At 40.9% G+C, this 17,513-nt stretch overlaps 1 protein-coding gene across 1 annotated transcript in view; it reads left to right on the forward strand.

Annotated features, from left to right (window-relative positions):
• Positions 1-17,513, forward strand: part of PGM5 (phosphoglucomutase 5) — a 177,546-nt gene that overhangs the window by 115,474 nt on the left and 44,559 nt on the right. The window contains exons 8-9 of the mRNA XM_054658169.2: positions 10,742-10,877; positions 14,897-15,080. Of these exons, the coding sequence (XP_054514144.1) occupies positions 10,742-10,877; positions 14,897-15,080 (320 nt within the window). The remainder of the gene's footprint in view (positions 1-10,741; positions 10,878-14,896; positions 15,081-17,513) is intronic.

Raw genomic sequence — 17,513 nt, forward strand, 5'->3', positions numbered from 1 at the left:
TGTTAAAACAGTAACACTAAGATCTGATAAAACAAAAACTTTGAAGTTTTGGGGGGCATTTGTTGAAAATGTTCTATTGGTTTCCATCATTGTCATTAGTTTTCTAAGAAGTCATACCATTTTGAGAATATATAAATTGTCAGCCCAGAGCTGTGTTAATACTCACAGGTAATACTGAAGAATCGTTCTCTTTGTAAATGCCTGGAAGATCTCCAAGCTTGGCTACCATCTTCAGTATTATTATTATTATTACTTTGGAGATGGAATCTTGCTCTGTCACCCAGGCTGGAGTGTAGCGGCACTATCTCAGCTCACTGCAACCTCTGCTTCCTGGGTTCAGGTGATTCTCATGCCTCAGCCTCCCAAGTAGCAGGACCACAGGCATGTGCGATCACTCCCTGGCTAATATTTGTATTTTTAGGAGAGACAGGATTTCGCCATATTGTCCAGGCTGGTCTAAAACTCCTGGCCTCAAGTGATCCGCCCACCTTGGCCTCCGAAAGTGCTGGGATTGCAGGCATGAACCACCATGCTGGCCACTATTACTTTTTACTATGTGTTCTTTAAAAACTAATGTCAATAGTCATACAAATTTGCCAACTAAAATCAAGCGATGTAACAATGTTTATTATTTCCAAGAAAGTACTCTGTTGAGTCTTTCACAAAAATAATAGTGTTTTTAAAAAAAAAAAAATGAGCACTTAGTATGTACCTCTTGTAAGTATTCATCTCTTTCTAGAAATTTGGAATTGAATCCAGAGCTGCTGGCATTAGCATGAGTTGTCCATACTTGTCACACCAAATTTTTCCACTGTGAACTCTGAAGTACAGCCTGGTGCTCTTGAAGTTGACTGTTTTCCATATGTGCCCAATTTCTAGCACAAGAAGAGGCCCTGAGTGTGTGTGTATTCTGTGTCACAAGGACTCTTGAGTATCTTTCCAGTCTTTTGAGGTTTGCTGGATGCTTCCATGCATGGATTCCATGCCGATATTGTAAATGCCCTGAAGACAGGGCCCATGTCTATCCTTCTCAGCTCTATTTCTTTGATGAATGGTAGGCCCTAAGTAAATGCTTGTAGGATGGGTGGAAAGATAAAAGGATGAATGGGAGAAGGGAAGGAAGGTTGGAAAGATGAAAGGAAGATAGGTGGGTGGAAGGAAGGTACAAAGAATTTTCATTTTGTTATCTCTTTCTTGTATTATTAGTAGTTATCTTTTTGTCATCCTTAAATGGATGTATTTCTGAAGATCTGGGTATTTGGGTATCCCAAGATTTGGGAAGATTTATAAAACAAAATCACACAAATACAGACCATTTGGAAAGGGATGGGGAGAGATGTTATGAATGATAACAAAATTAGAATTATATAAAATATAATTTTTAAATATTTTCAATCATCATAATTATTAGCACAAACTAATAGCTAACAACATGCTTCTAGGGAGATCTCCCTTCCTGGAACTAGTGTTAATAAACAGATTTTAAATTATTTATAATTTATTATATTAACTTGTTTATTTCTTATGCCTGTAGTTGTTGACAATAACAGAAATAGCTATGTTCAACAGTGGGCTAGGTTCCAGCTTTAGTGATCTTTTGTATGCACCAAATTCTTACTGGCTTTAGCATAGTCATTTTGTGCTCTGTTGTCTTATGGTTTATGTTATCATTCTCCAGTTACTTTGTGAATGAGCACTTTATTTCCCCTGAGAGTTGCAGAGTTTGTAACATGTTTAGAGCCATGCCTCTTTCTTCATTTATATTTCACATATGAATGATGTATATCCTAACTGAAGATTGGGTTCACAATAGTGCTGTTGCACAAATACTGAGTAAGTTTAACTGTCTCTTATTTATACAATTATTACATTTACCATTTTATATTCCTCAAAAGGTAAAATATAGGAAAACTTTAGTCCATTCCCTATCTGGATGGTTATTCCCTCTACATTTGTCTCTTTTCGCATCTGCCGACTCTAGTCTCTAGGAGAGAGAAAGAGGCCATATATCCATGCATTTCAGATTACTGAGGTCCTACTGCACTTCTCTTTCTTATTTGTGGCCAGTGTGTATAAATTTGGCTGGGTTGCAGATGTGCGGTGTGGAGGCCATGATGACAGCATTATCAGTGCTAGATGAGCAGTTTCTCTGTGGGGCTATTTGAAACAGCCTGAGTGCATGTGTGCATTTCAATCTAGGCTGGGCCAGAGCACAGAGGTGCTATGATTGACATCCCTGTGAGCCTTCTTATAAAGCCAGAAAATTGAAACTCCCTTCTGGGTCCTCTGTGAATGATCAACCCCTGTGCCGGGAAACAGAACTCTCACTTAGCATTGGAAGAATGTCTCCATCACTAAGATCCTTTTCTTGGAGTCTCAATGGTCCCAGTTCCATTGATCCTTCTATTAATCCTCCAAGCTAATGAAAAGTGGTAAGAGGGAGTGTTGTGTGACACCTAAGGGGGGAGCAAAAACAAAGGAATGGGGCTTCTGAAACCACATCTGTACTGACCAGAGTATCCTGGGACTGACTGGGAGACCTGGGACATCATGGCCCTTAGTCAGAGACTGAAGACTTCCAAACAGACTAAGGGGTTCTTTTCCCAGTGTCTAGTAAGGGACTTTTAACAAGGAGAACTGTCCCTTGGGATTTAAATACTATCCCTAAAGTTGTGCTTCGAGGCTTCCCAATCTGCATTCTAGGAGACTACTGGTTGCTAGGTGGCCCCACTGAGAACACAGTACAGTGACTGTAGAAGTGACAGGTCTTCAACCTTAAAAGCCACTGGAGAGATTTTTGATTCAGTGTATGACCTGTCAAGGAACAATTCTTAAACAGGGTATGGTGGTTTGTGCCTATGTGGGAGGCTGAGGCAGGAGGATTGCCTGAGGCCAGGAGTTCAAGGCCAGCCTGGGCAACACAAAAAGACCTTGTCTCTTAAAAAAAAAAAAAAAAAAAAGAGAGACTCGGTGCGGTGGCTCATGCCTGTAATCCCAGCACTTTGGGAGGCCAAGGCGGGTGAACTCCTGAGGTCAGGAGTTCAAGACCAGCCTGGCCAACATGGTGAAACCTTGTCTCTATTAACAACACAAAAATTAGCCAGATGTGGTGGTGGGTGCCTGTAATCCCAGCTACTCGGGAGGTTGAGGCAGGAGAATCACTTGAACCCAGGAGATGGAAGTTGTGATGAGCCAAGATCGTGCTACTGCACTCCAGCCTGGGTGACAGGGTAAGACTCCATCTCAAAAAAAAAGGACAATTCTTAGAGTCCTATTGTTCCTATCTGCCTTGGTGACAAAAAAAAAATGAGTTGGGATGTATGAGTTAGGAGCATGCTGGTATGCTCTATGAGGGAAGCATGTCAGCTGGCTGGCCATGATATGGTTAATGTGCTCCCTGCTCTGGGGTGGATGGCTTGATGCCTCCTAAGTGATAGACACAATTCCTAGTGCCTCCTGTACTTTATTTTAGAGTCTTCTTCACAATGATGGTATAGAGACCCTAATGACCCCATGTTATTGATGAAGTCGTTGAGGTTTAGGGAGGAATGTCAAGCCGCTGGCCAAAATCACACTGGCTGAGCCACAATTCAAACCCAACCTTGCTGGCTTCACAGTGTCTGCTGCTGATGTTTTCAGTTCATGCTAATGAGTCATTTCCCACCCTCCCCAACCCCCTCCTGGTTATTCTTTTGGATGAAGGTAGAAGGAATGCCAGGGCACTTTGGAGAATGGTCTCATGTAAACAGCATGGCATGAGAAGTTGAGGGACCCAGCTTCCATCTTGACTCCCCCTCTCTTAGACAAATAGCTTAGCTTCTCTGTGACTCAATTTCCTCACTGTGAGACAACTTCGTCTAAGGGGATGATCTGTAGGTTTCTTCCATCATGATATTTCAGGTTGCTTCTAACTAGCTACCCTTAGTGAGGAGCAAACCTGATGAATTATATGCACTACATACTAAAGAGGCATTCATTTATTCATTCAGTGAACATTTACTGCACACGTTCTATGAGCCAGCCCAGGGTAGAGTGAGGAGTAATTTCAGACACAGGCCCTTCCCTCAGGGAGTTTATAGGGTGTTGCTATGGTCAGGATATCAGCCCTGTGTGAAACACTATTTATTACTATTTTACTTATTAAAAGTGTTGTGACACAGAATTATTCACTGGGAGCCACATTGCCCACAGCACAGGATGTGTCCTTTGCTGCTGTCTGACTCTTCTGCACTTGCACCTGGCTCTGACTTACATGCAGGAGAGCTTTGCTCTCTAATTGATGAACATTAGGTACATTTAAGAATATTTTTTTAAGCATAGAAAGGTGACTTTTTTTTCAGTGAGCCTTGCTTTTTCGCCTGATGTTAAAGATCTGAACATAAGTGGTTTGAGAAATGAAAATCAATCTATCTATCAGTCTACCGATCGATCGATCTATCTCCATCACAATTCTGTAGCATGTTCTGAAATCTCAGATCCACCCAAAAAGAGTGACCCCACTTTAACCTCATAACTCCACTATTTTTCAAAGACAAATCTTTGTCTTGAGTAGCTGAAAAAAGGATGAGAAGGCTGCAAATTAATGAAAACCATTTCTAAATGAAAAAAGGTAAACTGGAGAAATAAAGGGAAAATTTGCAGCTTGTCCTTTAGAAAGCCTGCCCCAGCTCTCACCACATAGGATGCTTTACCTGCTTTCTTGCAACACCTGAGGGCCACAGCATTGCTGGGATAATCCAGTGGCAGTTAAGTCCATAGGCTTTGGAGCCAAATTGCCCAGCTTGGAACCTTCTTTTTACCACTTAGTAGCTGTGTGGCCTCATACAGATGACCTAAGCTCAATCTCTTATTTGTAAAAGGGGGCTATCAAATTGTGGAAATTAAATAATAGATGCATAAAATCCCCTAGCACAGTGCCTGGTGCCTTGCTGCTTTCTTCTTAGAATGGAATTTATCCTCCTTGTGATTGTGCTTCAAAAATAATCAGGAACCTCTTTGAGTGAGTGGCCTTTCTTATTGTATGACCAACAATCCTGGTTTGTCCAGGACTAAGAAGTTTCATGGGACGTGGGACTTTATGTGCTAAAAGTGGGAAAATCCCATGCAAACCAGGATAAGTTGGTCACTCCAAAGCTGGCAAAGTCCTCAGTTTTCCAGATGAAAATGGCAAAGAGAAATCTTGATACTGAAGCTGACTCCAGTGAGAACCCCCCATGTGAGCAAGGCCAGGGCCGTGCATTAAATGAGAGACCAATGGCTGCTTTCCCTTAGCACCACATTCAAGCAAAAAGAGGAAGAGGCCTCACTCACTACCCCCAGGCATTCTGCCCCAAACATGAGACTGCATACGGTGCCTTTCTGCTGAAGCAAGTGAATTTCAAGCCCGGCTGCCTGTGAAAATCACCCAGGGAGTTTTTTAAAAAGAAATACCAATGCCTGGGCCCCATCATTAAAAGTTTTTATTTTATTGGCTCAGGGTGAGACCTGAGCATTTGTATTTTTTTAAAATCTCCTTGGGTGATTCTAATGTACAGTGCAGGGTTGAAAATTGCTAACCTATGTTACAACTTGGAGTTGGCAACAGGTGCAAATTGACTTATAGTTTTCCTAATTGACAAATTTAGAATTTCCTTATCTGAGTTTCAGCTGTAATGGTTTGATCTGTTAGTAATGCATGGGATGCTTTATTGAGCTGATGTGTCCATACTGGTGTTTCCATGTGAAGAAAACATCTTTAAGATGATTGAGCATTCTCTTTATTTTTCCCTTTTCTTTTGTGAGGGCAATATACTTACTAGTGTCCTGCCTAGCTCAAGTAGCATGGTTTTGAAGATTGAGAAAATTCAAAGTTTAATTTGAGTGGAGGGGGAACAGTGATATTTCTCTAGAAAAAAAAAAGGCCTTCTTTTTTGTACCAGTTTTTGCTGGAGTCATGGCAGAGAAGAGCTGAGCGCCCTCCTTCTGGTATGTGGGTGGAGATGGCTGCTTCTCAGGGCTGCTCAGAGTAAGATTGCGTGGGCTTTGGGCTGGGCTAGGTTGGATGAGAAAGGCAAGGTGAGTGGTACTTACAGCTTTGGAAATATGGGTACATTCTCCCTGAAATGTCCTGAGCCAGGCAGCAAGCTTCAAAAATTGTGCTGGTGTTATTCAATGCTAAAAAGACACTCACTCTCAAGCCATAAAAAGACATGAAGGAACCATAAATGCATATTATTAAGCAAAAGAAGACAATAAAAAAATACATACTAGATGAGCCCAACTATATGACTCTAGAAAAGGCATGTTTTAAATGTGAATTTCTATGCACCATTGACAACTTTGTTTACTTTATTTTTATTTATTGTTTTTTTTGAGATGGAGTTTCACTCTTCTTGCCCAGGCTGGAGTGCAGTGGTGTGATCTCAGCTCACTGCAACCTCTACCTTCTGGGTTCAAATGATTCTCTTGCCTCAGCTTCCCAAGTAGCAGGGATTACATGGATGTGTCTGCCATCATGCCTGGCTAATTTTTTTTTTTTTTTTTTTTTTTTTGTATTTTTAGTAGAGACGAGGTTTCACCATGTTGGCCAGGCTGGTCTCAAACTCCTGACCTCAGGTGATTCCCCCACCTTGGCCTCCCAAAGTGCTGTGATTACAGGTGTGAGCCACCGTGCCTGGCTAACAACTTTAAAAATTTATTTTTTTCTTATGAAATAATACATTGTTATTGCGAAAATATTTAAAAGGAAAGAGAGGAAAAACATCTGCAGTTCTACCACTTCAGAGATAATAACCATGTTAAGAGTTTGGTGTATATTCTTCTGTTTACTTGTGTACACACATATATACATATCTATATTTTTTATAAAAATATACTGAATATTCTTTTTTAGTAAACTGATTTTTCATTTATTAAAATTGAATGCACAATTACCTATTGGATACAATGTTTTCTATTTAAGTGATGAGTACACTAAAAGCCACTAGGCAATATATCCATGTAATAAAACTGGACTTGTACCTCCTGAAACTATAAAAATAAAATAAAATGAAAAGAATTGAATAAACATGGTTTTCTGTGTTACTAAAGATTCTTGTTTGATTTATTTTGTCTACCCACAAGGTTTTGAATGAATTTTGTACAATGATCCTATTGTTCAACAATTAAGCCTGGGCAACATAGTGAGACCCCGTCTCTAAAAGAGTAAATAAATAAATTAGCCAGGCATGGTGGTGTGCACCTAGAGTCCCAGCTACTCGAGAGGCTGAAGTGGGAGATCACTTGAGCCTGGGAGGTCGAGGCTGCAGTGAGCCATGATTGAACCCCTGTACTCCAGCCTGGGTGACAGAGCAAGACCCTGTCTCAGAAAAATCAAAACAATATTTTTCCAATTTTTCTTTATTCTCTTATCTACTTCATTGAATGTCCTATGACTTAAGGTTAAGAAATAAAATAGCTGGGTCGAAAGCTGCATGATATTTTTAAAGACTGTTGATCATTATTGCCAAGTTAACTCTTCCCCCGTCAAACCTTTGCTAACCTGACAGGCCCCAGATGGTATCCCATTTTACACACTTTTCTTTGACCACAGTGAGGGTGAACATTTGTTCCAATGTTGACTATTATTATTTTCCTCTGAAAATTGCATGCTTGTGCCCTTTCATTCCATTGTCCATTGAGGTTTCTCTTTTTCTTATTGACCTATGAAAACATTAAAAAAATATCCAGCCTATTATCCCTGTCATATATATAGTGTGAGCATTTCTACTCCCATTTTTACTCTGTTTATAGTGGGGTTTTAGAAAACCATTTGATACCTTTGTGCTTTCCGGAATTTCTTGTTTAATCTGCCTGTCACTGATACAGCATAGCGTTCACTTGCCTGAAAGGCTTTTTAAAAGGAGAGTTATAGCCCCCAAATCCACTCCAAAGTACACTATAATCATCCAGTGGAAACATCTGTGTAATTGAAGCATCATTAATGTCTCTGTCCCAAACTCAAAGAACTATAAAGGGCATTGTTAATTTTACTTCATCATCAGCCCCTTATTAATCTTGGCAAATGTTTAACTTGTAGGCAAGGATGTCCAAGCCAACTCACAATTTACTATGCAATTGGCTACAAATGTTGAGGTGGGTTTTTTTGTTTATCCACCTAAAAGAACTTTATGTCCCTCTAGCACTAAATTATGACATCTTATCTCACAGATTTAACAGCATCTAATGGTTCTATCTCTAGGTAATGTAATCCAGCTGGAGTTCGAGGGTATGCAAAGCCCATGTTTTAGAACAAAAGGGTATTTTTCTCTAGCCAGTAAATAAAAGTGATTTTTTTTTCAGCTGTAAAAGGACAAAAGGTTTTGAAGTGATCCCACTGGGCAGGGTTTCCTAAACTTGTTTTTTGGCAGTTGGCCATGGAGCTAACTCAGTCTTCCAAACTTCTTCCATTTTTGTAGCAGTGTAAAGAATTCACTGGATAAGACTAAAGACACTTCATGGTGTGATGATTAATGCCCAGGGTCCTGTTAACCCAGAGGCAACCACAACTGGACATCCAACAGTGCCATTAGCAGACCATTGATCAGTGTGTAGGAAGAACTAAAAACCTGACCCTTTTTCTTATTGATTTTAGTACCTTCACAGCCCCCCTCAGGTTTGCATGTTTTCCTTATTGAGAAAAAAAAGTTTAACATTTAACACCATAAATGTCACAAGTACGGTAAATGGTCTGTAGCTTTAGTTAGAAGTTGTCAAAGATGTTTGACTTAAGTATTGTTTGATCCCATTTTCAGGGGTTAAACAGCTCTGTGGCGTTGGGTCTCCCTTGTTGGTTTTCCATGTATGTTTTATAGTTCTGAAACCCAAGAATACTGTTGTCCATTCTCATTGCCCTGCTGCAAGAAGGTCCACTCCGTGGACCCAGTCCTGTTTCTTAAGACATTACTATTGCTAGAGTTAGAGGATAAAATTACATGAATAACCAAGAACAATTTCTGAAAGCATGTATTGAGGAATCAGCACCTTGCAGTAATTCACACAGCTTTATTAAAATTACCAACAACAAGATCAACAGCAAAAATATGTGATATCCCAGTCACTGTTCTAAACATCTGGGCATATTTAGTTGCTTAATCCTGACAGTAACCCCATGGGGTAGGGGCTGTTATTGTCCATAGATTACAGATGAGTACCGCAAACAAAGGTAAATGGCTGAGCCAGGATTAGAACATGAGAAATCTAACTCTAGAGCTTGTCCTCTTAACTTGATTAAGTTGATACAACAATAATGCCGCAAAATGGGTGATGGGGTCCCCATTTTACAATTGAGAAGCTGAGGCTCAGGGGAATTAATGACTTTGTAATGACTTTCCACACATCTGTGAAGTAGCAGTTTGGCTTAAGCCCTAATTCTAAAGCCTTCCGCAGGATACCACATGTCTCGTACTACAATACATTTCTTTACATACAGGGCTTTATTCACTTCAGAGAGAGCTTATAACTGGCTAACAGACAGATACCCAAATGGACCTGTGACACACTCTTCTGGGTTCTCATTGCACAGGAAGCTGGTCATTTAGACTGCAGTCTTCATTTGTGTGCCTGATGCAATAAGAACTCCCTCCAGCTCTTTCTATATGAATAGCTGTGGGATATACCTTCTCTATTCATTCCTGCCTCAGGAACTTTGCTTTTTCTGTGCCCTAGCTTGGAATACGTCATCCCCAGATCTTGGCATGTCTGACTTCTTCTCAGGGGTTAGCTCAGATGCCATTGCCTCAGTGGGGGCAGACCCTAACTATCTGTATTAATCTCCTAGGGCTGTCATAACAAATCACCACCAACTGGGTGGCTTAAAGCAGTAGAAATGTATTCTCTTATAGTTCTGGAGGCCAGAAGTCTAAAACCAAGGTGTAGGCAGGACCACACTTCCTTGGAAGGCTGTAGAGGAGGATTCCCCTTGCCTCTTTCAGTTTCTGGTGGCTGCACATGTTCCGTGACTTGTGGCGGCATAACTGTAATCTCTGCCTCCGTCTGCACATAGCTTGCCCGTCTGTATTTCTCCTCTTCTGTGTCTTCTCCTCTTCTTATAAGAACGTTTATCATTGGATTTAGGTGCCTGAGATAATCTCACCTCAAGATTCCTGACTTAATTGTATCTGCAAAGAGCATTTCCCAAAATAAGGTCACATTCACAGGTTCCAGGTGGACATATCTGTTGGGTCGGGGAACCACCAGCCAACCTTAGGTCAAGCAGCTTTTGGTGCTGTTATGCTCTGTGACATCATCACCTCTTTATTTTCTTCAAAGCACTTGTCCTTATTTGATGCATCTTGTTCTCTTATCTACTTTTCTTTGCCTGTCTCCACCTAACTCCATCTACTTGGATTCAAACTTTATGAGTAAAGAACTATCTTGTTCACTGCTTTACCCCAAGACGTAGAACAATGCCTGATATATTGTAGGGGTCACTAAATATTTACTGAATAAATGAATAATCTCATTGGGCTAATGAGATGTCAACTTGGCTCTCTGATCCCTTCAGAAATTTCCAAGTTTTATTTTTTGTTACTATTTTATTTGAATTTCAGTTGTATATTTTTCAGAAATGCAAATGTATTAGGAGACATATATTTAACATAATGGGTAAATGATCCAATCATTTCTACATAACATTCAATCACTAACTGGTCTTCTTAATTCATTTAGCTTTTGCTTTGCTCCCACAAATGAATGCTCAGCAGAATTTTTCTTTCACCTTTAGGCTCTGACCACCTCCGAGAGAAGGATGGCCTCTGGGCTGTCTTGGTCTGGCTCTCCATTATTGCTGCCCGGAAGCAGAGTGTGGAGGAAATTGTCCGAGATCACTGGGCCAAATTTGGCCGCCACTACCATTGCAGGTGAGGAGAAGGGGAAGGGTCTCTGTATGGACCCTGAAGAACTACTCCTAGAACAGGTTTCTAAAACTGATGGGCTAGAACCTTAAAAAGGAGGCATCTTCCCAGAAGATCTGAGGAACACAGAGGCTGGAGCTGAATCACCCCTTATAGATAGTTGGGGGTGGTGTCAAAGGCTACCAAGCTGGAAGGCACCAATTTCCTTTCCCCTGGTGACATCACTCTTTAATCTTTTCATCAATGCCTATAAGGTAGGTGGCCCTCTCAAGAGGAACTCTGAACTGCAGAGCTTTGAAAAGTTATTTGGTAACTATCATGGCTGTGAGAGCCGTGCAGTCAAACCAGAGGCATTTCTTGTTGGTTTTCCATTCATATTTATCAAGTAAAAAAGGCAGACACAGAAGCTGTGACAGGTTGGAGTGCTTTCATAATCCTCTCTCTACCTCTGTCTTACCTCCTCACCAATAATCAGATTCAGTGTCCAAGATGCCTGAGCTGGCACCCCTTGAAGGAACCTCATGGTTCAAGAGCCCCAGATATTGTTAAAGTTTTGTCCTCATGAAAAGAGGTACAGGCCGGGTATGGTGGCTCACGCCTGTAATACCAGCACTTTGGGAGGCCGAGGCAGGTGGATCACCGGAGGTCAGGAGTTTGAGACCAGGCTGACCAACATGGTGAAACTCTGTCTCTACTAAAAATACAAAAATTAGCTGGGTTTGGTGGTGCACACCTGTAGCTACTAGGGAGGCTGAGGCAGGAGAATCGCTTGAACCTGGGAGGCAGAAGTTGCAGTGAGTGGAGATCGCGCCACTGCACTACAGCCTGGGCAACAGAGTGAGACTCCATCTCAAAAAAAAAAACAAAAAACAAAACAAAACAAAACAAAAAAAACAGGGAAAAAGAAGTACAGAAAAGGAAACCATTATTTTGGAAGGAAGAAAAGGAAAGATCAGTGGGTAGGAGCTTAGGGTTGGGGGTCTATATCACTTTCCCGTTGTTTAAGTGAATGAAAGTAAGAGTATTCTGGAAGTGTGATTACTTGCTAGGAGTGTGAACCTAGGTATGCTAGATATGTGTACATAACAAGAACCAAGCCATGGGTTAGGAGGAGGTACAGGAAACGATGTTAACTGTAAAGAACTTGGAGGTGGGGCAAGGGAATCCTTGGGTAGTCTCAGAGACTCTGTATTAAAAGCAGAAAGATTGTGACTCATTTTGCTTTGTTTATGAATAGTTAACTACTTTGAATGTTTGGTTGTGTTTCAAGAGCTTAAGGGACAGAAAGAGAGCTTTAGACTTTCCTTATAAGGTGATTATTCCTTCTGTTAAGAAGCCTTTTACTTAGATATGTATCAGAGAATAAGGAAGCCCATGATTGTACTCGTTAAAATCAAAGAGATTACAACCTTCTGGGAGAGGTAAACAACAACAACATCACATTCTTAGTTCCCATTTAGTCAAGAAAGCTGGGGATGTGATAGCTTGCAAAACAACTCAAATTATTCAGTGTATCATAAAAAATGAATTCTCAGGACAGGTAGAAACTTGGTTTACTCATTATTTCTAACAAGTACCAAAACCCCCTGATTCATGTGTGTTTTCTTTTCCTGGCATACCAAGAGTTAATTGGCACATGACATTCTTCTATTGCATGAAGCTGTTACAAAACATCCAACCTGACAAAATATATTATGATTGACAACCTCTGGCCTAGTGAGATTGCTTTGAGTCAGAGATGTGGTCCTCATAATTTGTGAAATGATTATCTAGGTTTCTGCTGGTGTCTTGAATAATTGGTGTTATGGTAACTGTATTTATAATGTAGTTTATTTTTTGTGGCCAAGAGCTTACATGATAATTACTTCTTCATAATAAATACCATATTTGAGAATAATATGCAATACAGATTTAATTTCTTCTAGGACATTGAGTTATGTTTCAGATTTCTTTCCAAAAAGATCACAGAGATAAAGAAAAAGGGAGGAGAAAATACATAGAATGAAAGGTAAACATTTCCTTCAACCCCCAGCAAATGGCAAATTAAAAGGTGCTTGTGAAATGTAATTATTCCTAGCTTGACAATTTTCTTGGCAGGCTGAAAATAATAAAACAATTTCACTTTAACTAATACTGAGCCTGAATATCTGAGAAAATCTTCCAGATTATTTTTCTTGTATGAGTAGACCCCAGAAGGAATCTTCCATTTAAAGATTTCTTCCTTGAAAGTGTGTTGTTATTGGTGGTGATCAGACGGGGATTTGGGGGTGGAAGGCAGTGCTAGATCCTGCTTGTATATGAAGGTGAACGTTTGGGCAAACAGATCTGATGATTCTCAACCCTAGACTGAACGTGATCTATCATATTGGTGGATTTTTTTCAACTCCTGAATCTCTTTCAATGCCTCTCTGTCTCCTGCTAGACTCTCTTCTCCTGTCTTCCTGCCCCTTTCTCCTTGGTTGAGTCTCTACCTTCTCCAAATGTCTACCTTTAAAGTGACTGCAGTCTCAGAATATATGCCCTGCTGAAAAAGAATGTTCTGAGGGAGTTCCTTTTTTTTCCCTCTGAGGCTGAGAAAAAAACACCTTGTGTAGGAGGAAGAGAATAAAAGAAAGGGATGTAGATGCAGGGGACACATTGCTAGACATGGTATTATTCCATATTTTGCATCTTGGCTAACATGCTGATGTTTACTGGATGTCTTAAAGATCTTAAGTGGAAAAAAGTAGTAACAACTATTCAGAGCTTCCTTCTTCCAGTTCACTCTGAGAACTCACATCCTTTCTCTATGCTACAGGAAGCCCAAATGTAAGATCCTCCAAGTGACTTGGGTGCAGCTGCCCCTCCTATGGCTTCCTTCTTAAACAGACAGTCCTAGGTGTGCCATTAGGTCTCAGCCAAGACCATCTGACATTGTAAAATATAGTTTATTTATGGTGGTGATGGCAAATAGAAGTTGTTAGCTGTTTTTAAGCACAAGTGCCTGGCACTGTGCCAACTCTTGGTATACATCATCATATTTTAAACCCCACAATGACAAATGCAATTGGTATTATTTTTAGTCTTTTATTTTATTTTTTCTAATTGACTTCCAGCCCCATTGTTACATTTAATACACTTGGCTAGGAGGACTTTTTTGAATGGAACAATTGTGATATTTCTTCCAAGTTTCCAAGAGTTCTATAGTGTGCTCAGTTCCTCTTCTCCCTTTCTTTTTACCTTCCTTGATTTTTCTCTCTTTCCTTCCTTCCTTTCCTTTCTCCCATTTTTCATTCCATTCTACTTACATAGAACTTACTATGTACTAGAAATAGCAGAGAACAAGACAGCTCCTGGAGCTCACGTTCTGGTGGCCAAAGACAGACAATGAATAGGTAAACAAATATACAAACAAGATACATACAGTTTGGGATAACTACCAAAAGAAAATATGAAGAGTGATGAGAGAAGAAGACGAGTGGGGAAGCTGCCTTAGATAGACGGTCAGAGAAGGTCACATTCTAATGGTGACAGTGGGTTTGAAAATGGAAGGAAAGAATGAGCCTGGTATTTGAAGAGCTGGCAGAAGAATGTACAAGGTAGAGGGAACACACAGCAAGCACAAGGGCCCAGAGGCAGGAAAGGGTGCAATGTCAATGTGCACTGGAGAAGAGACCAGTGTGGCTGGAGCCAGTGAACAATGATAAAAAGACAGAACAAAAGTCGAGTCAAAGAGGTGGGCAAGGGCAGATCCCACAGTGCCTGATAGACCAAGGTTAAAGTGTTGAGTTTTGTTCTCAATGTGATGGGAATTTATAGAGGGATTTAATAGAAAGAAAGTGGCATGATTTGATTTTTACAAGATTACTCTGGCCGCTGTATGGGGAATGGACTGTAAGGGTCAGATGGAAGAGGGGAGATGAGTTGAAGGTGCATTTCTGTGCTGTCCTTCCCTGGAAACAGAACCAATGATTAGATAACTGTAAGTGGGCCACCCAGTTGCTGGTTCTCTGATTAGGTTTCTGTTCCTCCTGTGTCCTCACCAGGTTTGACTATGAGGGGTTGGATCCCAGGACGACATATTATATCATGAGGGACCTGGAGGCCCTGGTCACAGACAAATCCTTCATTGGCCAGCAGTTTGCTGTGGGGAGCCATGTCTACAGTGTGGCGAAGACGGATAGCTTTGAATACGTGGACCCTGTGGATGGCACTGTGACCAAGAAACAGGTACTTGCTAGGAAATCACTAAGATGGGTTATCAGGCAGAACCAGTGGCCAAAATGTCCTAGAACTGGAGAGGTCCTTAGGGATGATCTAAGGTGACCTCATTTTATAGATGAGAACTGTGCAGCCAGGAAAGAGGAAAGCCCTTGATGAAGGACACCTAACAAGTTAGTGCACAGGGTAGATTAGAACATGGGCTTTCTGTGGCCAGGCACAGTGGCTCATACTTGTTATCCCAGCATTTTGGGAGGCCAAGGTGGGAGGATCACTTTTGAGCTCAGGAGTTCAAAACCAGCATGGGCAACAAAGTGAGACCCCCATCTCTACCAAAAAAAAAAAAAATAGCTGGGCATGGTGGCACACAATTGTAGTCCCAGCCACTTAGGAGGCTAAGGTGGGAGGATCACTTGAGCCCAAGAGGTCAAGTCTGCAGTGACTCATGATCACACCATTGCACTTCAGCATGGGAGACAGGGTGAGACCATGTCTCAAACACACACACACACACACACACACACAACAAACAAACAAACAAACAAAAAAACAAAAAAACACAAAAGAACATGGGTACTCTATGTCCAGTATTTGTCCCACTTGGTAATGGATAGACGAATATGTCAAATAAATACAGACCCAACATTTCCTTCTGAAATGTTTGTAGCCTGCAGGTGTTCATATGTGGTGGCCATTATTGGTGACAGATTCAGAAAAGTTACCAAGAACTAAAGATCCCTGTCCTTGGGGCCTCAGTGAGTCGGTCCTTGGAAATGTGAAGTCAGGAGCTCAGCTGGCATCTTTGAGCCCCCGTGCCCTGGATAGGTCTTTTCCAGTTTTGGACCACATTCCCACTTCCATTTTACAAACTTTTCTTAGATCCAAGTCTCATTTTGATGTAGAATTCAAGAGATATAAAATAATGTGCCTTTTAAAGTATCCTTGGGATATTTTTGCTCACCAACAAGGAAGGCTCGGAAACCATTCCTTCAAGGGAATGGTCTGATCCGCGCTCAGTTATGGATTTTATATAATTGCAAGAAGCTTGTCTGTTGAGCTTATTTGTTTTGCTGTTAATGCAGTATTCCTCTACCTTATATCTTCCTCAGTGTACTCAGTGCTTGGATACCTTTTCCTTAGATTTTCTTTAACTGTTCACATCAGGCCAATTCTGCAACTGGATCTCAAGTTCATCTATTTATTTCATTTCCCCTCCCCCTCCATAACTCTGACTGTTGGTTTTCATTTTTACACTGGAATGTGTTTGATAGGGTTTGGCTGTGTCCCCACCCAAATCTCATCTTGAACTGTAGCTCCCATAATCCCCATGTGTCATGGGAGAGACCAGGTGGGATGTAATTGAATCATGGGGGTGGGTTTTTCCTGTGCAGTCTTGTGGTAGCGAATAAGTCTCATGAGATCTGATGTTTTTATAAAGGGCACTTCCGCTGCACATGCTTTCTTGCCTGCTGCCATGTAAGACATGTCTTTGCTCCTCCCTCGCCTTCCACCATTATTGTGAGTCCATTAAACCTCTTTTCCGCTATAAATTACCCAGTCTTTGGTAATTCTTCATAGCAGTATGAAAATGGACTAATACAGTATTGATTTCCCCCAACCTCTTCTACACTCTTCTGTCTGAGCTCAAATGTAGCTATAAATGGATACATGCTGCCAGGATCTGCTCTTGGGAATTTTTCTGGTAAAGAAAGAAGGAAGTTTTTTGTTCATTTTCCCAGATTCCAGGACCCAGGTGATATCTTCATTGGCTGGTGGTCCTGAGACACACTAGAGCTTCTTTGCAGGTCTGGGTTTAGCTCAAGGGGGGTGATGAGAGACCAGTTATTTAATACTTAGCAGCATTCCCATTGTTGGCAAGTTACAGATGGTTCCTTTGCTACCGTTGGTCCTGTTGGATAGAGGTGGAATCCCTGCATAGCAGTGTTGTTGAGACCCTCTCAGGATGTCAACATGCATCAGCATTCAGCCCCAGGGATAGTTGAGTCTGGGGTACACTTTAGGTAACATAGTGCAAAATAAGCATACTTTTCAAACTATAGACATCTGAAAGACATATTTGAATTTAAATAAACTAGTATTCTAAAATAACCATTAAGTACCTTGGTGCATTCATTCAGTGGATATTTATTGAGAGCCTACCAAATGCATAATTTGTTTTTTTTTTCATGGTACAGTTTTAAAATATAAATATATAGTATCTTTATTGATATATAATTCATATACCAGATGGTTCTCTCATTTAAAGGGCACACTTCAACAGTTTCTAGTATATTTACAGAATTGTGCAGTTATCACCACAACCAATTCAGAACACTTTCATCGCCCCAGAAAAGAAATGTTGTGCTCTTTAGCTGTCATCTTCCTTCCAACATCCCTCCAACCCCCAGCCCCTGGCAACCCCTGATCTTTCTGTCTCTATGG

This window comes from Pan troglodytes, chromosome 11 (assembly GCF_028858775.2).
Source record: "Pan troglodytes isolate AG18354 chromosome 11, NHGRI_mPanTro3-v2.0_pri, whole genome shotgun sequence".
Lineage (NCBI taxonomy): Eukaryota > Metazoa > Chordata > Mammalia > Primates > Hominidae > Pan > Pan troglodytes.